This window comes from Triticum urartu, chromosome 1A (genome assembly GCF_056163025.1).
Source record: "Triticum urartu cultivar PI428250 chromosome 1A, HENAU_Tu73, whole genome shotgun sequence".
NCBI classification, from domain to species: Eukaryota; Viridiplantae; Streptophyta; class Magnoliopsida; order Poales; family Poaceae; genus Triticum; species Triticum urartu.
The window spans coordinates 559,173,976-559,194,913 of NC_141873.1; the positions used below are offsets into that span (position 1 = coordinate 559,173,976).

The window sequence follows — 20,938 nt, forward strand, 5'->3', positions numbered from 1 at the left end:
ATCACGAAGATCAACTTGTGTGTTCTAGGGTGCCCCCTGCCCCCGTATATAAAGGAGGGAGGGGGAGGTGCGGCCGGCCCCCAAGGGGTGCGCCTGGAGGAGTCCTACTCCCACTGGGAGTAGGACTCCCCCCTCTTGCCTTGTTGGCGAAGGAAAGGGGGAAGGGGAAGAGGAAAGGGGGGCGCCGCCCCCCTTCCTTGTCCTATTCGGACTAGGGGGGGAGGGGGCGCGCGGCCTGCCCTGGCCGGCCCTCCTCTTCTCCCTTATGGCCCATGAAGGCCCATTAACCCCCCCCGGGGGGGGGGGGGGTTCCGGTAACCCCCCGGTACTCCGGTAAAATGCAGATTTCACCCGGAACAATTCCGATGTCCAAATATAGGCTTCCAATATATCGATCTTTATGTCCAGACCATTTCGAGACTCCTCGTCATGTCCGTGATCACATTCGGGACTCCGAACAATCTTCGGTACATCAAAATACATAAACTCATAATAACTGTCATCGTAACGTTAAGCGTGCGGACCCTACGGTTCGAGAACAATGTAGACATGACCGAGACACGTCTCATGTCAATAACCAATAGCGGGACCTGGATGCCCATATTGGCTCCTACATATTCTACGAAGATCTTTATTGGTCAGACCGCATAACAACATACGTTGTTCCCTTTGTCATCGGTATGTTACTTGCCCGAGATTCGATCGTCGGTATCCGATACCTAGTTCAATCTCATTACCGGCAAGTCTCTTTACTCGTTCCGTAATACATCATCTCACAACTAACTCATTAGTTGCAATGCTTGCAAGGCTTATGTGATGTGCATTACCGAGAGGGCCCAGAGATACCTCTTCGACATTCGGAGTGACAAATCCTAATCTCGAAATACGCCAACCCAACAAGTACCTTCGGAGACACCTGTAGAGCACCTTTATAATCACCCAGTTACATTGTGACGTTTGGTAGCACACAAAGTGTTCCTCCGGTAAACGGGAGTTGCATAATCTCATAGCATAGGAACATGTATAAGTCATGAAGAAAGCAATAGCAACATACTAAACGATCAGGTGCTAAGCTAATGGAATGGGTCATGTTAATCAGATCATTCAACTAATGATGTGACCTCGTTAGTCAAATAACAACTCTTTGTTCATGGTTAGGAAACTTAACCATCTTTGATTAACGAGCTAGTCAAGTAGAGGCATACTAGTGACACTCTGTTTGTTTATATATTCACACATGTATTATGTTTCCAGTTAATACAATTCTAGCATGAATAATAAACATTTATCATGATATAAGGAAATAAATAATAACTTTATTATTGCCTCTAGGGCATATTTCCTTCAGTCTCCCAATTGCACTAGAGTCAATAATGTAGATTACAAAGTAATGATTCTAACACCCATGGAGCCTTGGTGTTGATCATGTTTTGCTCGTGGAAGAGGCTTAGTTAACGGGTCTGCAACATTCAGATCCGTATGTATCTTGCAAATCCCTATGTCTCTCACCTGGACTAGATCCCTGATGGAATTGAAGCGTCTCTTGATGTGCTTGGTTCTCTTGTGAAATCTGGATTCCTTTGCCAAGGCTATTGCTCCAGTATTGTCACAAAAGATTTTCATTGGACCCGATGCACTAGGTATGACACCTAGATCGGATATGAACTCCTTCATTAGCTGCTTCCGAAGCATCTATGTATTCCGCTTCACACGTAGATCCCGCCACGACGCTTTGTTTAGAACTGCACCAACTGACAGCTCCACCGTTTAATGTAAACATGTATCCGGTTTGCGATTTAGAATCGTCCGGATCAATGTCAAAGCTTGCATCAATGTAACCATTTACGATGAGCTCTTTGTCACCTCCATATACGAGAAACATATCCTTAGTCATTTTCAGGTACTTCAGGATGTTCTTGACCGCTGTCCAGTGATCCACTCCTGGATTACTTTGGTACCTCCCTGCTAAACTTATAGCAAGGCACACATCAGGTCTGGTACACAGCATTGCATACATGATAGAGCCTATGGTTGAAGCATAGGGAACATCTTTCATTTTCTCTCTATCTTCTGCAGTGGTCGGGCTTTGAGTCTTACTCAACTTCACACCTTGCAATATAGGAAAGAACCCTTTCTTTGCTTGATCCATTTTGAACTTCTTCAAAACTTTGTCAAGGTATGTGCTTTGTGAAAGTCCAATTAAGTGTCTTGATCTATCTCTATAGATCTTAATGCCCAATATGTAAGCAGCTTCACCGAGGTCTTTCATTGAAAAACTCTTATTCAAGTATCCCTTTATGCTATCCAGAATTCTATATCATTTCCAATTAGTAATATGTCATCCACATATAATATCAGAAATGCTACAGAGCTCCCACTCACTTTGTTGTAAATACAGGCTTTTCCAAAAGTCTGTACAAACCAAATGCTTTGATCACACTATCAAAGCGTTTATTCCAACTCCGAGAGGCTTGCACCAGTCCATAAATGGATCGCTGGAGTTTGCACACTTTGTTAGCTCCCTTTGGATTGATAAAACCTTCTGGTTGCATCATATACAACTCTTCTTCCAGAAATCCATTCAGGAATGCAGTTTTTACATCCATCTGCCAAATTTCATAATCATAAAATGCGGCAATTGCTAACATGATTCGGACAGACTTAAGCATCGCTACGGGTGAGAAGGTCTCATCATAGTCAATCCCTTGAACTTGTCGAAAACCTTTTGCGACAAGTCGAGCTTTGTAGACAGTAACATTACCGTCAGCGTCAGTCTTCTTCTTAAAGATCCATTTATTCTCAAATGCTTGCCGACCATCGGGCAAGTCAACCAAAGTCCATACTTTGTTCTCATACATGGATCCCATCTCAGATTTCATGGCTTCAAGCCATTTTGCGGAATCTGGGCTCACCATCGCTTCTTCATAGTTCGTAGGTTCATCATGATCTAGTAGCATGACTTCCCGGACAGGATTGCCGTACCACTCTGGTGCGGATCTTACTCTGGTTGATCTACGAGGTTCTGTAGTAACTTGATCTGAAGTTCTATGATCATCATCATTAACTTCCTCACTAATTGGTTTAGACGTCACAGAAACCGGTTCCTGTGATGTACTTCTTTCCAATAAGGGAGCAGGTACAGTTACCTCATCAAGTTCTACTTTCCTCCCACTCACTTCTTTCGAGAGAAACTCTTTCTCTAGAAAGGATCCATTTTTAGCAACGAATGTCTTGCCTTCGGATCTGTGATAGAAGGTGTACCCAACAGTCTCCTTTGGGTATCCTATGAAGACACATTTCTCCGATTTGGGTTCGAGCTTATCAGGTTGAAGCTTTTTCACATCAGCATCGCAGCCCCAAACTTTAAGAAACGACAACTTTGGTTTCTTGCCAAACCATAGTTCATAAGGTGTCGTCTCAACGGATTTTGATGGTGTCCTATTTAATGTGAATGCGGCCGTCTCTAAAGCATAACCCCAAAATTATAGCGGTAAATCTGTAAGAGACATCATAGATCGTACCATATCAAGTAAAGTACGATTACGACGTTCGGACACACCATTACGCTGTGGTGTTCCGGGTGGCGTGAGCTGCGAAACTATTCCGCATTGTTTCAAATGTAGACCAAACTCGTAACTCAAATATTCTCCTCCACGATCAGATCGTAGAAACTTTATTTTCTTGTTATGATGATTTTCAACTTCACTCTGAAATTCTTTGAACTTTTCAAATGTTTCAGACTTATGCTTCATTAAGTAGATATACCCATATCTGCTTAAATCATCTGTGAAGGTGACAAAATAACGATATCCGCCACGAGCCTCAACATTCATCGGACTACATACATCTGTATGTATGATTTCCAACAAATCTGTTGCTCTCTCCATAGTACCAGAGAACGGTGTTTTAGTCATCTTGCCCATGAGGCACGGTTCGCAAGTACCAAGTGATTCATAATCAAGTGGTTCCAAAAGTCCATCAGTATGGAGTTTCTTCATGTGCTTTACACCGATATGACCTAAACGGCAGTGCCACAAATAAGTTGCACTATCATTATCAACTCTGCATCTTTTGGCTTCAACATTATGAATATGTGTATCACTACTATCGAGATTCATCAAAAATAGACCACTCCTCAAGGGTGCATGACCATAAAACATATTACTCATATAAATAGAACAACCATTATTCTCTGATTTAAATGAATAACCGTCTCGCATCAAACATATCCAGATATAATGTTCATGCTCAACGCTGGCACCAAATAACAATTATTTGGGTCTAATACTAATCCCGAAGGTAGATGTAGAGGTAGCGTGCCGACTGCGATCACATCGACTTTGGAACCATTTCCCACGCGCATCGTCACCTCGTCCTTTGCCAGTGTTCGCTTAATCCGTAGTCCCTGTTTCGAGTTGCAAATATTAGCAACAGAACCAGTATCAAATACCTATGTGCTACTGCGAGCTCTAGTAAGGTACACATCAATAACATGTATATCACATATACCTTTGTTCACCTTGCCATCCTTCTTATCCGCCAAATACTTGGGGCAGTTCCGCTTCCAATGACCAGTCTGCTTGCAGTAGAAGCACTCAGTTTCAGGCTTAGGTCCAGACTTGGGTTTCTTCTCCTGAGCAGCAACTTGCTTGCTGTTCTTCTTGAAGTTCCCCTTCTTTTTTCCTTTGCCCTTTTTCTTGAAACTAGTGGTCTTGTTGACCATCAACACTTGATTCTCCTTCTTGATTTCTACCTCCACAGCCTTTAGCATTGCGAAGAGCTCGGGAATTGTCTTATCCATCCCTTGCATATTATAGTTCATCACGAAGCCTTTGTAGCTTGGTGGAAGTGATTGGAGAATTCTGTCAATGACGCAATCATCCGGAAGATTAACTCCCAGTTGAATCAAGTGATTATAATACCCAGACATCTTGAGTATATGCTCACTGACAGAACTATTCTCCTCCATCTTGCAGCTATAGAACTTATTGGAGACTTCATATCTCTCAATCCGGTCATTCTGTTGGAATATTAACTTCAACTCCTGGAACATCTCATATGCCCCATGACGTTCAAAACGTTGTAGAAGTCCCGGTTCTAAGCCGTAAAGCATGGCACACTGAACTATCGAGTAGTCATCAGCTTTGCTCTGCCAGACGTTCATAACATCTGGTGTTGCTCCTGCAGCAGGTCTGGCACCCAGCGGTGCTTCCAGGACGTAATTTTTCTATGCAGCAATGAGGATAATCCTCAAGTTACGGACCCAGTCCGTGTAATTGCTACCATCATCTTTCAACTTTGCTTTCTCAAGGAACGCATTAAAATTCAACGGAACAACAGCACGGGCCATCTATCTACAATCAACATAAACAAGCAAGATACTATCAGGGACTAAGTTCATGATAAATTTAAGTTCAATTAATCATATTACTTAAGAACTCCCACTTAGATAGACATCCCTCTAATCTTCTAAGTGATCACGTGATCCAAATCAAACTAAACCATAACCGATCATCACGTGAAATGGATTAGTCTTCAATGGTGAACATCATTATGTTGATCATATCTACTATATGATTCACGCTCGACCTTTCGGTCTCCGTGTTCCGAGGCCATATTTGCATATGCTAGACTCGTCAAGTATAACCCGAGTATTCTGTGTGTGCAAAACTGGCTTGCACCCGTTGTAGATGGATGTAGAGCTTATCACACCCGATCATCACGTGGTGTCTGGGCACGACGAACTTTGGCAACGGTGCATACTCAGGGAGAACACTTCTTCATAATTAGTGAGAGATCATCTTATAATGCTACCGTCAATCAAAGCAAGATAAGATGCATAAAAAGATAAACATCACATGCAATCAATATAAGTGATATGATATGGCCATCATCATCTTGTGCTTGTGATCTCCATCTCCGAAGCACCGTCATCATCACCATCGTCACCGGCGCGACACCTTGATATCCATCGTATCATCGTTGTCGTCTCGCCAATATTATGCTTCTACGACTATCGCTACCGCTTAGTGATAAAGTAAAGCACTACAGGGCGATTGCATTGCATACAATAAAGTGACAACCATATGGCTCCTGCCAGTTGCCGATAACTCAGTTACAAAACATGATCGTCTCATACAATAAAATTTAGCATCATGTCTTGACCATATCACATCACAACATGCCCTGCAAAAACAAGTTAGACGTCCTCTACTTTGTTTGTTGCAAGTTTTACGTGGCTGCTACGGGCTTAAGCAAGAACCAATCTCACCTAAGCATCAAAACCACAACGATAGTTTGTCAAGTTGATGCCGTTTTAACCTTCGCAAGGACCGGGCGTAGCCACACTCAGTTCAGCTAAAGTTGGAGAAACTGACACCCGCCAGCCACCTGTGTGCAAAGCACGGCGGTAGAACCAGTCTCGCGTAAGCGTACGCGTAATGTCGGTCCGGGCCGCTTCATCCAACAATACCGCCGAACCAAAGTATGACATGCTGGTAGGCAGTATGACTTATATCGCCCACAACTCACTTGTGTTCTACTCGTGCATAACATCAAACCATAAAAACCTAGGCTCTAATACCACTGTTGGAGAACGTAGTAATTTCAAAAAATTATCCTACGCACACGCAAGATCATGGTGATGCATAGCAACGAGAGGGGAGAGTGTTGTCTACGTACCCTCGTAGACCGAAGCGGAAGTGTTGACGCAACGCAGAGGAAGTAGTCGTACGTCTTCCCGGTCCAACCGATCCAAGCACCGTTACTCCGGCACCTCCGAGTTCTTAGCACACGTTCAACTCGATGACACTCCCCGGGCTCCAATCCAGCAAAGCTTTGGGGAGGAATTCCGTCAGCACGACGGCGTGGTGACGATGATGATGTTCTACCGACGCAGGGCTTCGCCTAAACACTGCAACGATATGATCGAGGTGGAATATGGTGGAGGGGGGCACCGCACACGACTAAGGAACGATCACGAAGATCAGCTTGTGTGTTCTAGGGTGCCCCCTGCCCCCGTATATAAAGGAGGGAGGGGGAGGTGCGGCCGGCCCCCAAGGGGTGCGCTTGGAGGAGTCCTACTCCCACCGGGAGTAGGACTCCCCCCTCTTGCCTTGTTGGAGATGGAAAGGGGGAAGGGGGAAGAGGAAAGGGGGGCGCCGCCCCCCCTTCCTTGTCCTATTCGGACTAGGGGGGAGGGGGCGCGCGGCCTACCCTGGCCGGCCCTCCTTTTCTCCCTTATGGCCCATGAAGGCCCATTAACCCCCCGGGGGGTGGGGCGGGTTCCGGTAACCCCCCGGTATTCCGGTAAAATGCCGATTTCACCCGGAACAATTCCGATGTCCAAATATAGGCTTCCAATATATCGATCTTTATGTCTCGACCATTTCGAGACTCCTCGTCATGTCCGTGATCACATCCGGGACTCTGAACAACCTTCGGTACATCAAAATACATAAACTCATAATAACTGTCATCGTAACGTTAAGCGTGCGGACCCTACGGTTCGAGAACAATGTAGACATGACCGAGACACGTCTCAGGTCAATAACCAATAGCGGGACCTGGATGCCCATATTGGCTCCTACATATTCTACGAAGATCTTTATCGGTCAGACCGCATAACAACATACGTTGTTCCCTTTGTCATCGGTATGTTACTTGCCCGAGATTCGATCGTCGGTATCCGATACCTAGTTCAATCTTGTTACCGGCAAGTCTCTTTACTCGTTCCATAATACATCATCTCACAACTAACTCATTAGTTGCAATGCTTGCAAGGCTTATGTGATGTGCATTACCGAGAGGGCCCAGAGATACCTCTCCGACATTCGGAGTGACAAATCCTAATCTCGAAATACGCCAACCCAACAAGTACCTTCGGAGACACCTGCAGAGCACCTTTATAATCACCCAGTGACGTTGTGACATTTGGTAGCACACAAAGTGTTCCTCCGGTAAACGGGAGTTGCATAATCTCATAGTCATAGGAACATGTATAAGTCATGAAGAAAGCAATAGCAACATACTAAACGATCGGGTGCTAAGCTAATGGAATGGGTCATGTCAATCAGATCATTCAACTAATGATGTGACCTCGTTAATCAAATAACAACTCTTTGTTCATGGTTAGGAAACTTAACCATCTTTGATTAACGAGCTAGTCAAGTAGAGGCATACTAGTGACACTCTGTTTGTTTATATATTCACACATGTATTATGTTTCCGGTTAATACAATTCTAGCATGAATAATAAACATTTATCATGATATAAGGAAATAAATAATAACTTTATTATTGCCTCTAGGGCATATTTCCTTCAATTCTTCTATGCAGCAATGAGGATAATCCTCAAGTTACGGACCCAGTCCGTGTAATTGCTACCATCATCTTTCAACTTTGCTTTCTCAAGGAACGCATTAAAATTCAACGGAACAACAGCACGGGCCATCTATCTACAATCAACATAGACAAGCAAGATACTATCAGGTACTAAGTTCATGATAAATTTAAGTTCAATTAATCATATTACTTAAGAACTCCCACTTAGATAGACATCCCTCTAATCCTCTAAGTGATCATGTGATCCAAATCAACTAAACCATGTGTGATCATCACGTGAGATGGAGTAGTTTCAATGGTGAACATCACTATGTTGATCATATCTACTATATGATTCACGCTCAACCTTTCGGTCTCCGTGTTCCGAGGCCATATATGTTATATGCTAGGCTCGTCAAGTTTAACCTGAGTATTCCGCGTGTGCAACTGTTTTGCACCCGTTGTATTTGAACGTAGAGCCTATCACACCCGATCATCATGTGGTGTCTCAGCACGAAGAACTTCCGCAACGGTGCATACTCAGGGAGAACACTTATACTTTGATAATTTAGTGATGGATCATCTTATAATGCTAGCGTCAATCAAAGCAAGATAAGATGCATAAAAGATAAACATCACATGCAATCAATATAAGTGATATGATATGGCCATCATCATCTTGTGCTTGTGATCTCCATCTCCGAAGCACCTCCATGATCACCATCGTCACCGACGCGACACCTTGATCTCCATCGTAGCATCGTTGTCGTCTCGCCAATCTTATGCTTCTACGACTATCGCTACCGCTTAGTGATAAAGTAAAGCATTACAGGGCGATTGCATTGCATACAACAAAGCGACAACCATATGGCTCCTGCCAGTTGCCGATAACTCGGTTACAAAACATGATCATCTCATACAATGAAATTTAGCATCATGTCTTAACCATATCACATCACAACATGCCCTGCAAAAACAAGTTAGACGTCCTCTACTTTGTTGTTGCAAGTTTTACGTGGCTGCTACGGGCTTAGCAAGAACCGTTCTTACCTATGCATCAAAAATCACAACGATAGTTTGTCAAGTTGGTGTTGTTTTAACCTTCACAAGGACCGGGCATAGCCACACTCAGTTCAACTAAAGTTGGAGAAACTGACACCTGTCAGCCACCTGTGTGCAAAGCACGTCGATAGAACCAGTCTCGCGTAAGCGTACGCGTAATGTCGGTCCGGGCTGCTTCATCCAACAATACCGCCGAACCAAAGTATGACATGCGGGTAAGCAGTATGACTTATATCGCCCTCAACTCACTTGTGTTCTACTCGTGCATATGACATCTACGCATAAAACCAGGCTCGGATGCCACTGTTGGGGAACGTAGTAATTTCAAAAAAAATTCCTACGCACACGCAAGATCATGGTGATGCATAGCAACGAGAGGGGAGAGTGTTGTCCACGTACCCTCGTAGACCGAAAGCGGAAGCGTTAGCACAACGCGGTTGATGTAGTCGTACGTCTTCACAATCCGACCGATCAAGTACCGAACGCACGGCACCTCCGAGTTCAGCACACGTTCAGCCCGATGGCGTCCCTCGAACTCCGATCCAGCCGAGTGCTGAGGGAGAGTTTCGTCAGCACGACGGCGTGGTGACGATGTTGATGTTCTTCCGATGCTGGGCTTCGCCTAAGCACCGCTACGGTATTATCGAGGTGGATTATGGTGGAGGGGGGCACCGCACATGGCTAAGAGATCAATGATCAATTGTTGTGTCTATGGGGTGCCCCTGCCCCCGTATATAAAGGAGCAAGGGGGAGGAGGTGCGGCCAGGCTTGGGGCACGCCAGGAGGAGTCCTACTCCTACCGGAAGTAGGACTCCCCCCCTTTTCCATGTTGGACTAGGACTTGGGGGGAAGGAGGAGAGAGAGGGGAAAGGAAAGGGGGGGGGCGCCGCCCCCCTCCTTGTCCAATTTGGACTTGGGGGGGGGGAGCGGCGCGTGGCTACCCCTTGGCCTCATCTCCTCTTCCTCCACTAGGCCCATTAAGGTCCATTAAGTTACCGGGGGGGGGTTCCGGTAACCTCCCGGTACTCCAGTAAAATCCCGATTTCACCCGGAACACTTCCGATATCCAAACATAGTCTTCCAATATATCAATCTTCATGTCTCGACCATTTCAAGACTCCTCGTCATGTCCGTGATCACATCCGTGACTCCGAACAACCTTCGGTACATCAAAACATATAAACTCATAATATAATTGTCATCGAAATGTTAAGCGTGCAGACCCTACGGGTTCGAGAACTATGTAGACATGACCGAGACACGTCTCCGGTCAATAACCAATAGCGGAACCTGGATGCTCATATTGACTCCTACATATTCTACGAAGATCTTTATCGGTCAGACCGCATAACAACATATGTTGTTCCCTTTGTCATCGGTATGTTACTTGCCCGAGATTCGATCATCGGTATCTCAATACGTAGTTCAATCTCGTTACCGGCAAGTCTCTTTGCTCGTTCCATAATACATCATCCCGCAACTAACTCATTAGTTGCAATGCTTGCAAGGCTTAAGTGATGTGCATTACCGAGAGGGCCCAGAGATACCTCTCCGACAATCGGAGTGACAAATCCTAATCTCAAAATACGCCAACCCAACATGTACCTTCGGAGACACCTGTAGAGCTCCTTTATAATCACCCAGTTACATTGTGACGTTTGGTAGCACACAAAGTGTTCCTCTGGCAAACGGGAGTTGCATAATCTCATAGTCACAGGAACTTGTATAAGTCATGAAGAAAGCAATAGCAACATACTAAACGATCGTGTGCTAAGCTAACGGAATGGGTCATGTCAATCACATCATTCTCCTAATGATGTGATCCCGTTAATCAAATAACAACTCATGTCCATGGCTAGGAAACATAACCATCTTTGATCAACAAGCTAGTCAAGTAGAGGCATACTAGTGACACTCTTGTTTGTCTATGTATTCACACATGTATTATGTTTCCGGTTAATAAAATTATAGCATGAATAATAAACATTTATCATCATGTAAGGAAATAAATAATAACTTTATTATTGCCTCGAGGGCATATTTCCTTCAGACCGCTGGATCGACATCGAGCGGCTCAGCGTCGTCATCCTCTGCCGCTCACTCCTCCATTTCAACTGGGGGCGTTGGATCGGGGATCGACGGCTCCGGCTCCTGCGCGCCATCGGCTACTTCAAACTCAACGGCTTCCTCGTCAAGCGCTCCCGCTGCTTCGCCCCCTCCGTCGCCCGCGGCTGCTCCGCCGCGCCGGATGGTCACACGTGCACAAGCTGGGATCTTCCGCCCCCAACCCGCGCTACTACGACGCCGCCACTGCTTCCACGGTTCCACCAGCACGTCGATCTCTCCGCTCCCCAGCTCTGTTCGCGTCGCCGTGCGTGACCCGAATTGGTTGGCGGCGATGCGTGAAGAGTTCGCTGCCCTCGTCAGCAACCTCACCTGGGAGCTGGTGCCGCGTCCTCCCGGCGCTAACCTGATCACCGGCAAGTGGGTGTTCAAGCACAACCTACGCGCCGACGGGACCCTCGAGCGTTACAAGGCCAGGTGGGCCGTGCACGGATTTCGGCAATGTGCCGGTGTCGACTACGGCAAGACATTCTCCCCCGTGGTCAAGCCGGCCACCATCCGTACGGTTCTCACCATTGCCGCCTCGCGCCACTGGCCCATGCACCAACTCGATGTGAAGAACGCCTTCTTGCATGACACGCTTGAGGAGGAAGTGTTCTGCCACCAGCCCGCCGGCTTCGTCGATGACACCAAGCCCGTGCATGTCTGCCGCTTGGCCAAATCGCTCTACGGCCTTAAGCAGGCACCGCGCACCTGGTTCCTGCGCTTTGCTGGCTTCCTCAAGACGATCGCGTTCGTCGGCACCCGCTCCGACTCGTCACTTTTCGTCCACACCAACGTCGTCGAGCAGGCGTTTCTTCTGCTGTACGTGGATGACATTGTCCTCACCGTGTCCAGCACCGCTCTCCTCCAACACATCGTCCACCGCCCCACCGGCGAGTTCGCCATGAAGGACCTCGGACCGCTTCATTTCTTCCTCGGCATTCGCGTTCAGCGCACACCTGCAGGGTTCTTCCTCTGCCAACAACAGTACTCCGAGGATGTGGTTGACCGTGCCGGCATGGACTCCTGCAAGCCCTCGCCCACGCCGATCGACACAAAGGGCAAGCTCCTGCAGGCCGACGGACCGTGCGTCGACGATCCCTTCGCCTACCGCAGCATCGCCGGCGCGCTGCAGTACCTCACCATCACCCATCCTGAGCTAGCCTATGCAGTCCAGCAGATCTGCCTGCACATGCACGACCCACGCGCCTGCCATCTGAACTTGGTCAAGCGCGTTCTTCGCTATGTTCGCGGGACGCCATCGCTCGGTCTACTCCTTCGCGCTTCATCAACCTTGGGTCTTCGTGCCTTCACCGACGCTGACTGGGCCGGGTGCCCTGACACCAGACGCTCGACGTCTGGTTTCTACATCTACCTTGGCGACGCCCTCGTCTCCTGGTCTTCGAAGCGGCAAGCCACCGTGTCCCGCTCCAGCGCCAAGGCGGAGTACAGCGGCGTCGCGAACGCTGTGGCTGAGTGCATCTGGCTACGCCAACTTCTCGGCGAGCTCCGTGCAGCGGTGACCAAGGCCACGCTCGTCTTCTGCGACAACGGTCGTCGGTGTACCTCTCGGCGAACCCCGTTCACCACCGGCGCACCAAGCACGTGGAGCTGGACATCCACTTCGTTCGCGAGCGTGTCGCCCTTGGCGAATTTCGAGTGCTACATATCCCCACCAAACAGCAGCTGGCGGACGTGATGACCAAAGGGCTGCCCACTGACACCTTTCTTCAGTTCAGGTCCAGTCTTTGCGTCGCTCCCAGCGACGTCACGACTGGGGGGGGGGGGGGGGGGGGGGGGTTAGACTAAGTCAAGGCTGTACACATTGTGGGCGTGTGCGTGGGTTGCGCACGATAGTGGTAGTGGCACACGATCTCCCTCTCGGACGTGCTCTCTGTAACTGTATATATGGCCGGCCGATGAGCCTAATGGATGTGTGCTGAGTCCCAAAACCTCTCTCTGCCTCCACCTCTCAACTACCAGGGATGGTGTTAAGAAGGGACAATGGGTCGGTAATATTTGCAGCTTACTGTCATAATTTCAACTATAATGGTGCACTCAAGGTGGAGTTACATGCAATCATGCAAGGAATGGCCGTTGCGCTCAAGCACACGAGCCTTCTGGTAATCGTGCAGTCTGATTCTTCAGAAGCCCTTGCAATTCTCTCTAGTGATGGTCTTTCTCATTCGGCATATGGCCACATTGTCGCGGAGATCAAAGCTATGCTGTCGGATAGGGAGTTTGTTCCTCAGAAGCTACGACATGAACAAAATGGTGTGGCAGATCGATTAGCTAATTATAGGCGTACAGATTGTGCTATAGCCTGTGTGGCTCAACCAAGGATCCCCATGTATTGAGCCTCTTTTGCTTCTTAATTGTAACCCCATAATATTGGAATAAAACTCCCTTCCATTCGCAAAAAAGAAAAGAAAAACAAGAAGAAGAAAGAATGGCCCATCAGTCCATCACTTATAGCGGCCCAAGCTCTAAACCTATACGTGAAGGCACACTGAGTCTTGATTCCGTTTCCATGTATTAGGTCACGGTTGTCTCAAAAAAAAAAATATTAGGTCACGGCGACTGCCGCCGCCTGCTCCGCTACCGTATCGATCCCTCCTCTCCACCGTCGCCGCGGGCCTGTCCAACCTGCCGACTGCCGTCTCCCCACCCGCGCCGCCCGTTAATCGTCGGCGACCGCGTCCACGAAGCCTTCTCTGCCAACCGCGGGATCCCTCCTCTCTACCTGTGGTTCACAGAATCACAGTTGACGGTGCAGCAGACTGCATATACAACACGAGCACAGGCAAGTGTGCGTTCATGCATGTCAGCATAACCCAATCTAGGCCTGGCCTCATCGATTTGTTTTCCGCACAGAGATCAATTAAGCCATATACTAGTGGAGGGAGCTAGATTGCTAAGATCCCGTGGAGACACACTTTAGTTAATTAGTACTGCACAACTACATACATGTTTTGAACCATTTATTCCTGTAATTTTGCATACTCCTACATATAGACTGCACCTTAGTTTTGCTAGTAACTACTTCTTTTACAAATAAAAACTTATCAATTTGTTGAATTCCATTATAAATTATTTGTTTCCATGTTCAAAGAATGGTTTCTTTTTTGGTTGACTTTGTAAAATTTTCCTTTCAGTAATATGCCAAAGAAGAGGAAGTTTAAGAAGGTGATCATCACTGCAGTTAGTCTACCCGATGATCTAGTGGTGGAAATCCTCTCTCGGGTGCCGTTCAAGTCCTTTTGCCGCTTCAAATGTGTCTGCAAGGCCTGGCTTGCCTTCTCCTCTGATGCTCACTACCATCAAAAGCTGCCAAAAATTCCCACTGCTCTTTTGTACACAGGCCACGACAGGGATCATGATATCAACCTGTCCTCAAACGGCGAGAAAATTGACGGAGCTCTTTCATTCGTGCCGCGGTACAAGCAATTAGAATTTGTGGACTGTTGCAATGGCTTAGTCCTTTGTCAGTACTGGAACGACTATAAAACTACCTCTTCAAATACTTGCCGCCTCATTGTGTGCAACCCGTCAACACGAAAGTGGAAGAGGCTTCCTGCTCCTCCCACTCACGATCACCCATCTGTTCACCCAAATGACTTCAGCTTTCGCTATACAACTTTGTTGGCCTACGATCCATCTTGGTCGGCACAGTTCTATGTCTTCAGATTTCAGCAGAAGTTCAAGCAATGTCGGTCACTAGGTATCTGCCAACTTGAGGTGTTCTCGCCTAGCCTATCCACCTGGTTTGTGGATGGTTCACAGTGTTGGGATCGTGATGCATGGGGTTGGAATTCCATCATACTCGTTGGTAAATCACACTATTTTATGGGTGGGGTGTTATATTTGCAGACCAGGAGACATAATATTCTTGTGGTTGAAGGTTTGGAAGCAATGAGTTATCGCATGCCATTGCCACCCAATCATTTTACTATCATGCTACCTCATGACCATCGCCATCTCAAGGTTGGATGCTTTGGCCAATCATCGGGGCTCTTGCTGTGTGCATTTCAAGAGGAGGGCGGCCGTACAATTACAGTTTTCAGTCTTGATTCTTATCGGCCTTGCAAGTGGTCTCTGAAGCATCGTCTTTGTATGCGATATGCACTTGGAAGGGATGATTTTATTCGCAGTGGAGATTCCTGGCCCTTGTTTTGTGATTATAGGATCGTCGCTCTTGATTTGGAGAAAGGGGTTCTTCTCCTCGTCGATGACAATCTAATGAAGCTTTTGTCGTACAACATCAACACTGGGATACTTAGCGGGATAAAAAATGGTAAGCTCAGCATGCCCTATGAGCGATACTATTATTATGTGGCATGCTACTCGAAGCTCCCCAGGATGAGAAGTTTATGTGGTGAACTGAGTAGCAAGTAGCAACATCACCTCTTGTGTGCACTTTGTTTGCTGCACCATTTTCTTTCTGTCATTGATGTGGCTGCATATGTCTCTGTTTCTCCTCTGTTAGACATGCACAAGAAACTTGTTAATCAACCAACAGCAGTACTATGTTTTTACCTAGAGTATTAATGCAGCAGCACGAGATCATTGAAAGTACAAACATGCTCGATCGCTTTGAATTGACTCGACCGATGGACAACAACTACTATATCAGTCACCTGCGACAACTTCAACCATTTTCTTTGGGAGAAGTCGTATGCCGTCAGACTAAAAAAATTGTCTGACAGTTGAAATTCATAAGATGGAAGAAACACAAGAGCATGTGAATTAGTGACATCTCCTTCGTTCAGTCTGGATGTGTATTGGCCTTGCAATTATTCTCAGAAGCATCGTCTTCGTCTGTGAGATGCAGTTGGAAGGGATGATTTTCTTTGCAGTGGAGATTCCTGGCCCTCCTTGTGTGATTATCATATCATAGGTCTTGATTTGGAGAGGGGTTCTTCTCCTCGTTGATAACAATCTAATGAAGCATTTGTCATATAACATCAACACTTAGTGGGAAAAAATGGTCAGCTCATACGTGACATGCTACTCAAAGCTCCCAGGATGAGCCATTTTTGTGATGAACTGAGTAGCAGCATATTTTGTGTGCACTTTGTTTGTTGCACCCTTTCTATTATTTTGTCATTGACGTGGCTGCATGCCTCTGTTTTGGCGGACTTGTTAATTAATTATTCAGGTTCACACCCAGTTTAGGTCAAAAAATTGGGTTTGTAACATCAAAGGGAAAACAGATATGAGGAATAGTCGAGCTTGCTCGGTCGCTTTGAAAGTTTGAGTTGACTCGATCGATGCACAACAGCTACTCTATGGCTCACCTGCAACTACTTTCACCATTTTGTTTTGAGGAAGCGAACCATCGTCAGACTAACAAGTGTCTGTCTGTTAAAAATTCAGAGATAGAAAAACCACAAGAGCATGTTTTTTTTTGCATGTTAATTAGTACACATCTGTGATGTGATGTGATCCACGGGAAACATTAATCAGTAAGAACTATTAATTGCTACAGTCGCTACTGACAATCGTAGAGGAAGGAACGGTGACAGTGATGCCAAGAGCTTATAATCAGGTGAAGAATGTAACTTTAACTAAAATCATCGCTTTGGCCATGATATTTGACTGGTTTCTCCTGGTTTGCCTCGTCCATCCTTTTCAAACTGGCAAGTCTATATAGAAATTAATTGTAATAAGATCTTAAATTATACTAGGAGGGAGGCAGTAATTACATAGAATAGTGACCTAAAACCTCTTGCATTTTGTTTACAGAGGTAGCTTGCAGCATTTTATTGTGCATACCCTGGCTTTTGACTCATAGTAACTGGATAACGGATCATATTAGAGGCCAAAAGTAGACCTTCTATTCCTGCAAAATAAAATAAATATTAGAATCTTGTAAACATGGGAAGTAGAGGATTCGGGCCATAAAGAAACGTTTTCTCCCCACCCATGAGCGACTCCCGCAAAGGTAGGGTTTCACCGCCTCCTGCCGGTGCCGTCATCGATCTATCTCGTCTCCTATGGCCTTATGGCCATGGAGGCATGATGGATCCCGACACTTGTCGGTGGGAGGGTTTGTGCTTCGCTTTTAGGCATTTTTTTAGTCTGTTTAGTGTTTGTGTTTTGTTTGGGAACACAAGACGGCGGCGGCAACTCCTTGAAGATGAAATAAGGTTCTCCCCGTCTAGCCCATCCTGGCTATGTGTCTCGGATCGTCGGAGTGCATGTGGAGGTGTGTCTCTGGCAGATCTCGTGGGATTCGGTGTTTGTCTTCGGTGGATCCGTCTGGATTCGGTCTTTGGTTGTCTGTGTTCATGTGCCTATGGATTTGATCCTTTTGATCTACGCTTCTCTTCATCACGACGGGTGTTGTTCTGGTCCTCTTGGGCCTTAGCACGACGACTTCCCGACTATCTAATACAACAAGGTTTGCCTGGCTCCTGTGGTGAACCATTGTGGCGCGAATTTAAGTTCTGAAATATGCAGTATCATTTAGAGGATCTATTCTGCCATGCCATGCGCGGTACCGTCAATTCATTTTAGAGGATCCCTCAAACGAAATTTGCGGTACAGATTTTTAGCAGATCTGCTAGAGTTTCTCTGATGTTGGCCATGGTGCTGACGGGCCCCTACTCTGAAAGTGGTATGGCCTCCCGTGCGCTACTAGCAACAGTGCTAGGGTATGGGCGTGGTGGCCTCGGGCCCAGTCGTGGCATTTTTCTCATTGTCACAATCGCAATGTTGTCTTTGAGGAAACAAGGGGACATATGTAACTTTGTGAGGAGATGTAATGAATCAGGAATATGCTGCATTGCTAATATCCGGCCATGTGAAGCTTTCCTTGTGCTATTCAAATATGTAATACTAATTAGTTGAGGCCACTCTATTATGGTTCCAAGTTGTTGCCTTCTAAGGGAGTTTGTTTGGTTGAATTTAGCTTATACCGATAATTTCAAGGTTCCTGGGTCTCAATTTATGGTTGAAGTCTGAAATGGTAATAAAAGAAAATCTATTATAGTCATCAAAAGTACAACCTCCGTAATTATTTTGGAGTGCATTTCAAAAAAATATGGATGCTCGAAAGGCAACAACCAAGCTCAGAGTCTATATTTGTTGTATCCATAATCAAGGGACCCACTCGATAATAACTCATTCTTTTTTCCCCAACCTCCCTGTCATCCCAAGTGAGGTGGGAGCAGTGGCGGAGCTACCACAAAAAAACTGGGCGGGCCAGATAATATAAATTGTGCTACCATATTAAAAATCAATACATCATTGCAAGTTGGACTTCATCTAAAACATTTTTCACTTTAACCCTGGGCGGTCCATGACCCTTTTGGCCTTGTTGTGGCTCTGCTAGTGGGTGGGAGGGCATCTGAAGTTTTCTTCACGCAACACGGAACTAGAAGTAACTGTCATATGAAGTGCGCTCCAAAAGGTAACCCAGAGATACCATAATGAAAACTGTGAGGGCATGGGGCCAAATATTGAGGACGCTCCATAAATTATGGTGATCGCTGACAAGATGGCGATCAGGCTTTTTTTAGGCCAAGACATAATAGCAATTATTATGGCGATCAGGTAGATATGGTAACTTTGCTAGAGTTGCTCTAACACCATCATAGTACGATCGCAGTACCGGAAACAAAGTCATATATTCATTGTTGAAGAAGCACATGCCAAAGTAAGCACTTTGGTAAGGAGCATGGCGATTTGGATCGAGGGCTCCTCGGTGGCTGGTATTTCTGAAAATATAATAAGACCATAGTTGAAAATAAGATACCTTTTTTACCAGCAAAATGAAGAGAAAAAAAATACATTTTCAGTTTTTTTTAGTCTAAGAAAATGTTTTGGAGACCTCCGACAAATATGTCCAGAACAACAACGAAACTTTGTAGCCCATCGGGCCATCGGCCCATCTGTGAAAGCATGATCAGTTCTAAAATACCTAGGTCGAGTTCCTTAAAAAAACAGAGTTATTTGCCCAAAACCACCACATTATGAGCTAGGGCAACAAATTAGTACCACATTTGAGGCAGGGCACAAAAAACCACCAACAATGGGGCTAATCTATAACGCGGAGCACTGACGCTGCGTTTTAGCCCAGAAAACAGCGAATCCGACAGGTGGGTCCCGCCTGTCGGGCTGACGTGGCAAATACCAAGCACATAAAAAAATTTGACTAGTTGAGGTGGCAGATGAGCTGCGGGCCCCGCCTGTCATTGACTACATGGTCATCTTCATCCCATCTCTATTTCTATGGAGCATTCTGTCGAGCAGCTTGTGCGTGGCGAGCCATCTCTGCCGATGCAAGTTGAGAGCTCCATGGGCAAGGCGAAGGGGAAGCAGCGGCAGGACGAGTACTACCACCTCGCCAAGGAGCAGGGCTACCGAAGCCGCGCGGCCTTCAAGCTGCAGCAGCTCGACGACCGCTTCCGGTTCCTCCCGCCGGCACGCGCCGTGCTCGACCTCTGCACGCTGCCGGGGGGCTAGATGCAGGTGGCCGTCGCCCGTGCCCCCGTCGGCGCCTTCGTCGTCAGCGTCAACCTCGTGCTCATTCGCCCCGTCCGCGGCGCGCGCCGTGCTCGACCTCTGCGCAGCGCCGGGGGGCTGGATGCAGGTGGCCGTCACCCGTGCCCCCGCCGGCGCCTTCGTCATCGGCGTCGACCTCGTGCCCATCCGCCCCGTCCGCGGCGTGCGCCGTGCTCGACCTCTGCGCGGCGCCGGGGGCTGGATGCAGGTGGCCGTCGCCCGTGCCCCCGTCGGCGCCTTCATCGTCGGCGTCGACCTCGTGCCCATCCGCCCCGTCCGCGGCGCGCACTCCCTCACGGAAGACATCACCACCACCAAGTGCCGCTCCGCCGTGCGGAGGCTCATGGACTCCAAGGGGGTCACCGCCTTCGACGTCGTGCTTCACAAAGGCTCGCCCAACGTCGGCGGTGCGTGGGCGACGGCCACCTGCATCCAGCCCCCCGGCGCGAGAAGAGAGGAGAGAGAGGAGAAAGAGACTAGTCAACCTGCCCACGTGGAATTTTTTTTTGCCACATCATCCCGACAGGCAGGCCCCACCTGTCGGTTTCGCTGTTTTCTGGGCTAAAACGCAGCGTCAGTGCTCCGTGTTACAGATTAGCCCCATTGTTGGTGGTTTTTTGTGCCCTGACTCAAATATGGTACTGATCTGTTACCGTAGCCCATAATGCGGTGGTTTTGGGTAAATAACTCAAAAAAACACCTAGGTCGACGACGGCACAACAACATCGACCAGCCGCAGCCGCCGCCTGCTCCGCCATCAATCCTACCCCGGCGTCGGCGCGGGCATCTCCAACTGCGCTGCCAGTTCGATCGATGTACGACGACCGCAGCACAAGCGCAGGTATGTCTACTCTGCCAGTTCAATCGACGACGACCGCGTCCTCTCTACGTCTCGGCATAACTCAAATGTGCAGGCCTGGCCTTATCCATCAGAATTCGT

General features: G+C 47.2%; 1 protein-coding gene and 1 pseudogene across 1 annotated transcript; both read left to right on the top strand.

Moving 5' to 3' along the window:
• The first annotated feature begins 14,648 nt into the window (after window positions 1-14,648).
• On the top strand, window positions 14,649-16,062 carry LOC125533182 (uncharacterized). Its single transcript, XM_087541165.1, has one exon. The coding sequence runs from the start codon at window positions 14,650-14,652 to the stop codon at window positions 15,883-15,885; it is 1,236 nt and encodes a 411-aa protein (XP_087397291.1). The 5' UTR covers window position 14,649; the 3' UTR covers window positions 15,886-16,062.
• Window positions 16,063-19,725: 3,663 nt separating this feature from the next.
• On the top strand, window positions 19,726-20,663 carry LOC147992721 (uncharacterized; annotated as a pseudogene).
• Window positions 20,664-20,938: the final 275 nt, after the last annotated feature.

Excerpts from the sequence above, each read along its gene's own strand:
- LOC125533182 (XM_087541165.1), top strand. The coding sequence starts at position 14,650 with ATGCCAAAGAAGAGGAAGTTTAAGAAGGTGATCATCACTGCAGTTAGT.